This window comes from Phaethon lepturus, unplaced genomic scaffold (assembly GCF_000687285.1).
Source record: "Phaethon lepturus isolate BGI_N335 unplaced genomic scaffold, ASM68728v1 scaffold26953, whole genome shotgun sequence".
In the NCBI taxonomy this organism is placed as follows: domain Eukaryota; kingdom Metazoa; phylum Chordata; class Aves; order Phaethontiformes; family Phaethontidae; genus Phaethon; species Phaethon lepturus.
In genome coordinates this window covers 12,282-19,989 of record NW_010531580.1, presented here as the reverse complement: position 1 = coordinate 19,989, position 7,708 = coordinate 12,282, and the positions used below count along the sequence as shown (strand labels likewise).

The 7,708-nt window shown below is 35.2% G+C and overlaps 1 protein-coding gene across 1 annotated transcript in view; it reads right to left on the bottom strand.

Moving 5' to 3' along the window:
- Nucleotides 1–1,046: 1,046 nt before the first annotated feature.
- Nucleotides 1,047–7,708, bottom strand: part of TMEM245 (transmembrane protein 245) — an 18,432-nt gene continuing 11,770 nt past the window's right edge. The window contains exons 3-6 of the mRNA XM_010284617.1: nucleotides 6,962–7,062; nucleotides 5,564–5,738; nucleotides 2,526–2,720; nucleotides 1,047–1,506 (exon numbers count right to left, since the gene is read on the bottom strand). Of these exons, the coding sequence (XP_010282919.1) occupies nucleotides 1,461–1,506; nucleotides 2,526–2,720; nucleotides 5,564–5,738; nucleotides 6,962–7,062 (517 nt within the window). The 3' untranslated portion in view covers nucleotides 1,047–1,460. The remainder of the gene's footprint in view (nucleotides 1,507–2,525; nucleotides 2,721–5,563; nucleotides 5,739–6,961; nucleotides 7,063–7,708) is intronic.

The window sequence follows — 7,708 nt, the reverse complement described above, 5'->3', positions numbered from 1 at the left end:
CCTTATCCCTAGATGAGAACAGACTTTTATTATGTAAGGCATGCCTGTATTTTGTATAACTCATTATCAGACAAACTCTTGAAATAAATTCAAAAGAAGTTGCTAGAAACTGAAAGGTGGTTCTTTGGTTAAGCCTGTGCATCTGCTACTTTGTACCTAGGGCCTCATTTGTATTTGTGGAAAAGCTGTTCAAGTATGAAATTTCTACCAAAAAAACCCACTTCCTATGTATAAAAAGGACCCATTTGTAAAGATCCATTGTGTCAAAATATTTCAACAATCTATACAAGAGGCCTTAATTGCCACCAAACCTGCAACTTAAGCAAAATTACATACGGAAGAAAAGCACTAGAGTAGTTTGATGCTGTGACCTAGGCAACACACCATTTCAGGAATTTAAGAACTCTGTTTATTATTAAGATATATCTTAATATATAAGATACATCTATTAAGATATTTGGCCAAAGGCTTACAGGGGGAAAAAAACCAAACTAAACTAAAAAAAAAATCCATGCTCTCTCCCCTTCCTCTTTGGAAATAAGCTTAAATTTGTTTGAAAAGTTAATTGAACTCAGCGACAGCATCTGAAAACCAACATTAAACAATCCCCATTCAACTTCTTCCTATTCCTGGAAGTACACCTGACAATCATACATTACCCCTGCCTGAAAACACTTAAGGCCTTTGATCAATTTTAGTTGACAAGATTACTCCACTGCAATGGTGGGTAAACAGCAAAATACTATCAGATTTCACTGCAAATGAGGGTAACATTAAAACTATTTAAACAAGTCCTCCTGTTTCAATAGGAGGAAAAAACACATTTAACAATTTGCATGTCTACTGGTTTCAGGAGGATATTAGAAATACCAGCCTCCAACAACATTAAATTTCAGTGTGTACAAGAGGATAACATTTAGATGTTGTTACAAGTTACAGGTGATGGTCAAAGCCTCTAAAGAAATATTCTGAGCAGCAGCAAGTAATTACTACTTTCATTTAACAATGAGTGGTTTACACCTTTTTTTCCACCAGATTAACCAAGAATAAGTATTTTGGAATTAGCTTTCTTTAAAGCTACTACAATTTAATAACACAAATAACCCAATAAATAAAAGTCAAGTTAGTCATTTCAGCAGATAATGACTCCAGCGGATATACCTGTCCTCTTAACCACTCTTTAAGAAGACAGGTCTTCAAGGTCTCCAACAAGGCAGTTGAACTATGTGTTAGTACGCAAAGCCATGGGAAGTAGACATTCCCTCTTGAAGAGGCAAAGTGCACAATAATGTAAGGCCAGCAGATGTTCCAGAAGTGGTTTCTCCTGAAACCCAAGCTATGCTTCCCTGTGAGCTGCCCCTAGGCACAGCTGGAAACAGAGTGAAGGCCATGACTGCTGTGAACTCAAGACAGAAGACAGTGATTCTCTCATGTTGAATAGGTGCAGCACAGCACCTTCATCACTCTGCAGCCATTTTCATCTCCTCAGGACTCTCTCTAGTTGACCTGGGGGGAGGAGGGGATGAAAAAAATTAAGACTCAAATCTGTCGAGTGATTACAAATATCTCATTCCCTACAAATGAAATGGGAAACAAACACATGTGCAAAGTTTTGTGTGTACTGTGGGAAGCTCTATCTACGGCATATACAGGAAGTCTTGGAACATAACTTCTAGAAGTCAGAGGCTACAGACAGGTCCAATTAGTGTTTTTTCTCCTAAGAACTCATATGAAAGATGACAACGTTATTCACGTGAATGAAGCAAAGGATTATTTCTGACAAGCACAGAATCCTTTTTCAGATATATGTATAATTAGCTAACCTATGTAATTGAACAAGACAGTAGAGACATTAAAATGGCTACTGTCATTAATAACCTCACAATATGATTTCCAACTCTAATTAAGTATTCAATTAGGAGTTTATTCATCCCATTCCTTAACTGTACAGTTTAAAGATACATTTCTATATTCCACGTTTGGTAACTTCAATAAAGAGATTAATCAAGATCATACTTGCAATGGAATAATGGCATATGATGTCATCTCATTTTTTAAGTTCAAGTATGTTTATTTATATTTTGCAGTATTGTACAGTAACACATAAAAATGCAATATTTGCAAGCTGGTCTCTTATTACGGACAATGAACACTATTTGATACCCATGAATAACAGTTTTACACAGAAAAAAGGATGTTCAATCATCTCCTAACACAATGGCAACATATAAATTACAGGATATGAAGGTATTATCAGTGAATTTTCTAAAAGAGCCTTCTGGAAGAAGCTGAGACACATTAAACAAACATTCCAAGTTTACAAGTTCCAATAAGTATTTTACTTTACCACAATTTTTATTTCTAGAATATAGGATAGCTGAATCCTCTCCAAATACTTTAAGAGGCATGTAGGTGTGTATGCATACTCTTATATAAAATTCATGCACACATTCTCTATACCTATGCATACATACACTGATCCATGTTAAAACATAATGCATCCATGGAAGACACTTACAACTTACCGGTAAATCTGTAATGGCCATGCTGCTTGTGATGGAGTGGGCACTGAGTTTGTCGGACTCACCAGCATGGCACTATATATGTTGGAAGCAACCACAAGTATACAAAGTAGAATTGGCCCTATGATGGCTCCTTCCAGTCCCAGGTAATATGCTCCACCAGCTACTGCAAGACCTGTCAGGTAAGGATGGCCACCTCTGGAATTATGGCACAAGCAGAATAAAATTAAATTAAGAACAACAAACAACAATACTATCAATTGTGAAATGTGAATTAATCATAAAGTTTTATTAAGCTTAGAAAATGACACAGCTAGCTATAGATACCCATATGTACACTATAAACTGCTGTTTGAATGACTGCACAAATATTCCAAGCAGTATTCTGTGCTGTATTTGCACAACAGATCAAACAATGTTTTATAGCATATAATGCTGGTAATATCCACAATGGAGTAACTACTTTATAGACATCTGCTGAAGAATGTCTGAAGGCATCAACAGCAAAAACATTTCCATTTTGAAAATGGAAAGATGATTGATTACAAAGAATGTTCATGCTTTCTGGTCAAGAATTGTTAAATTTTAAGACAACTAGCAACAGGTACCATGAGCACCCCTGAGCAGACATTAATTTACACAATGATAGCAACTTGCACTGCATCTTTCAAAGAATAGTTAGCATATATTCTTTCAATAAAGTCATGTCTTCTCATTTCGTTACAAAACAACCTCTTAGATTAAGTGTTTCTTATCATTAGCTTTTAATGTTTTCAGATTAAAAACAAAACCAGATTTTAATATTATTAATTACCAACATTGACTGGAAAGCTGGTGCCAATGGAGCTTTTGATAAGAGCTATTATGGCAGCAAGTAAGTCATTCCATTTTTCTTTGCCATGTTTCAGTTCAAATGTACAACATGAATCCTATCAACAGCATTTATAACAAAACCTGCTTATCATGCTTAATTTTTATAGCTAAAATAATGACAGTAACATGGAATTATACAAGAAAAGCTACAGCTGAAACTTAACACCCAATTTTCAGGAAGTTGCTCTAAATTCTGAGTTTAATGGAATGAAAATACCAGCTGGTCAGTTTAAAGCTACGGCAGTTTCTGCCAGGTTTCTACCATGGTCCTAACTTCTACCCAACTCCCACACTGGGAGTCTTTGCCTTCATCACAACTGTTGCAGAATGAGACCATGAGACATGACCTATTACATCATATACACCTCAATCATGTCTTACGTAGATCAAATTTAACCTACTGGTAGGGCCAGATTGTTTTTTGAGGGGACAGACTTGACTTTAAAGTTTTATATTTCTCCAACAGTAGACACATGATTCGTTTCTAAACCTTTAAAAACTTTAAATTTTTTTTTTTTCCAATATTTGCATCTGTTTAAATGTTTTTCTGGCTAGTTTGCTAAATTAAACAACAGATCATCTGATGAAATAGGACTACAGTATAGATTTAATGCATTTGGAAAACCCTGCATAACCTAATTATAGCTATTTCAAATAGATTTAATCTAATCTGCAAGACAGCATGATGCTTACTGTTCTATTTAATAGGAAGAATACAATTTTGCTCCACCATCAGAAAATCTATTCCTGCCACATATATTTTCTGGACAGTAAACAGAGCATGCATCCCCTACAGTCAAAAAATGTATTCTAATACGTAGACGACTTATTGTCTGGTTAAATAGCTACTAGCCTTAAATTTATCCATGATTTATTGTTGGGAAAAAAAACATGATTTATTATTATTGTACTTCATTTTATTATGATATTTTACTCATTAGCTTTAATTAATGCAAAATAACTAGTGCCACAGTTTATGAAAATTATTATTAATATTGTGCATATTATCATTAGTTTCTTCTGTTCAGTGTAATTATATTTGGTGAACAAAATTTTAATTTCTAACTTAGCACAGAACTGAAACACTTAAAGTCCTTATTCTACATTAACTCCACTATAACAAAAATCAGCACCAATGAGGGACTAGTACCAGTGTGTAACTAAGTCTAGACCATGAAGTTCTCAATTCAAACAGAAACAGTTTATTAGGATTGTTTCTGATGATCAAGACTGAAGCAGTGACTTCAAGGAGTACAACTTTTTATCTATCTTGTACGTGGTTGTGAATGTGTCTTGCACATATGAAACTCGGCAGTTCCAATCTTTGCCAGCTCTGTTAAAACAGGGATGTTCCATCTTCTAATCTGAACTGCATAGAGGGATTCACTAGATATTTCAGCAGCAGCAAACGCCAGTGGACATTTCAGGTGCACTCCAGATACAACTGCAGATGTTGACTTTGTCTCCATAGTTTGGACTTTGTTTCTTTGTGTACAAACTCAAAGCTGAAACCAGGAAACATTTCAAGTCCACAGAGGCAGCCAAACACTTAGCAAGATTTTTCAAGAAATCTGTGCCTATCTCCCACAACAGGAAAATAGCACTGGCTACTGTCTTAGTAGGAGTCTATCTCCAGTTTTGCAATTTCACCTGTCTCAACGCATTTAAAGACCAATCCAAATCAATAGATTTTTACACTGGGGTATGGTGACATAACACAAGGGTTTTGACTTCCAAAAAAATCCACAATCCATTCTGAAAAACTGAAGTATTATTTTTCAGGTCCCTAACTAGCTCATGGATTTCTTGTTTGTTCTGCAGTGTCATCTGGCATTAGGAGATGTAAAGGAAAATGCTACATGTCTTCAGTCAATGATTAGATAAATAGTAAAGGTATTTTTAGAACTACTTTACCAACTGAAAGCTGACTTAGAGAACGAATTCAAGACCTCTCATCCCTCTGTGACAAAGTTCACAGAAAAGAAGCCTGGGAAAGTAAAGACACTTAGGCCAGTAAGATTTCTTACTGTTAGGTGGTATCACTACACACATTCCTATGCTTGAAGATACCGTTCTGACTGCTTCAGAACAGTAAGTTTAATTAAAGACATCAATGATCATTAAGGATTTTTACAATACTAACTTTAAAAAGTCTTCAATGTACTTACCCTGATATATCGGAATAAATCGCTGTATCTACAAAATAGGTTGGCAAGAGGTGAAAAACCAAGAGCAAAATGGCTTTGCATCCCTGTCCTTGCACAAGCCACAAATCTAGGACTGCAGGGATGGCTGCCCAGTATGTCCCCAGAAACGGCACTGCTCCAAGGATTGCTGCTAATGCTAGAGCACACAGAAGCACAGGTGAGAAAGAGACCAGAACATATTTCACAAATGTATTTACAGTTGAATTCTGACACTTTTGGCATACCAGTAGTCCCACTTCTATCAACTTGTTGCAAATAAGATACTGAAGAAATGCCACATAAGGCTTTTGATGTTTTGTAGCTGTGGTTTAGGAAAAAAGAAAGTTACACTATTCCCCATACAAAAAAACTTCACTGTCTGTTATAAGGAGTTACTCCCAAAAGAAGCCACAATTCAAAAAATTTAAATTTATACCAATCATGCACATTTCAAACTTTTACATAACTATAAATTAGCAACTGTGTGTAAGAAAGTATACAAGCAGAAGTCTCATTGTAACTTAGCAGATCTCCTGCAGTCAGCCATAGTAACGTAGGTAGTACTGTGAGAAACCAGGCAAATATAAAATCCATGACTTACATATTTCTGTATGCACATGTGTACACACAGACATACACCCTCTTGATTGTACAAATACCCACTGTAATCTAAAGTGATGCAGTACTGCTGTCATTCTAATTTAATGCAACAGGAATGAACATCATAAAAAAAAAAAAAGGAAGTTTTTTTCTCTTAATCGTTATTAACCAGAAAGCAAAAACTTTTAAGATTTCACATGTAGCTGAAAGACAAAGAACGATTCTCTTCTAAGTAGGTCTAATGACAATCAATGCCTTTAAGGTAGTTGCACTTTTTAACACAGCCATTTCCTATTATATTGGGTTTTGTTGCTTTATAAGCTTCCCCTTTTGTTTCCCCGTACATGAAGGTACAACATTTTCTAAACAATAATAATTTATTATTTAAATATAGAGGGAAGAGAGGCAAAAGAGGAAAAGGGGAGAAGATTTTTCAGTGAAAACTGTTCAGCCACTTCCAAAGCCAACATTTAAAGAATAACAGAAAACCAGAGGCTGGTAATACAGGTAGGCAACAGTATCAAGAATAAGAAGCATATCTCTATCATGCATTTTCATGATATCACATCTTCCTGCATTTAGGCATCTTGAAAAATCAGCACCTGTCAGCTATGGAAGAAACAAAAGCGAAGCCAGGCTGAGAGAAGTTAAAACCTGGAAAGACTTGGACTGAAGAGAATGAAGAAGTAATTACATGCAGCAAAAGAAACACAGGAGAAGTAAAATAGTAAAATTGTGTAATATTATCTATAAATAGATTATAATTGTTCCAATTCTTACCAGATGGTATGAAGACTATGTTAATCCCAAATATAGTGTGAGTCAGCCAAGTGTAGAGTCCATAGAATCCAGCCATTTTGAGGGAAGCATCAAATACACCTCTAAAACAATCGAAGAAACTCTGTTAAATGTTATTGGCAATAGGATGCTGGGAACTATAAAGATATAAACAAGCTGCTTTGAAAAACTGCAAAGCCATTAGTGCCACAACTGACACAACTGAAAACGTAACACTGAACTCTTTATGCATTTGTTCCCTACGAAAAGGATAAGCATCCATCACATCTGTCATTTAAGGCATTTAGACACAAAAAACCCTAGACTGTTCTTTACTGTACAATGGGTTCCAGGGATAAATTCCCTGAAAGAAAGTGCTCAAGCATCAGACCACATCTTCTATCAAAAATAATCTTTTATTTATGAGAAGCAGTACCATTCTACGTACGAACTACTTTTTCTTTTCCCTTTTCCACTTTTACCTGTTCATTCATTTTCTTTATCTGCTTAAGTTTCTATACCTGCTCATTCTCATCAGATTAAAACCACTGGCCTATGAAGTGAAATAGGCTTTATAAATACTATTCTATAGAATAGAAATATATAGAACAGAAATATTGCTATTTATCTTTACTATACTTACATGTCTTCGCAGATGAAAATAATAAAGCACCTCATATTCAATACTGGATTTTAGCCTCAGTATCTTTATATTCCTAGCTTTTAGGTTGCTTACTAGGTTACATTACT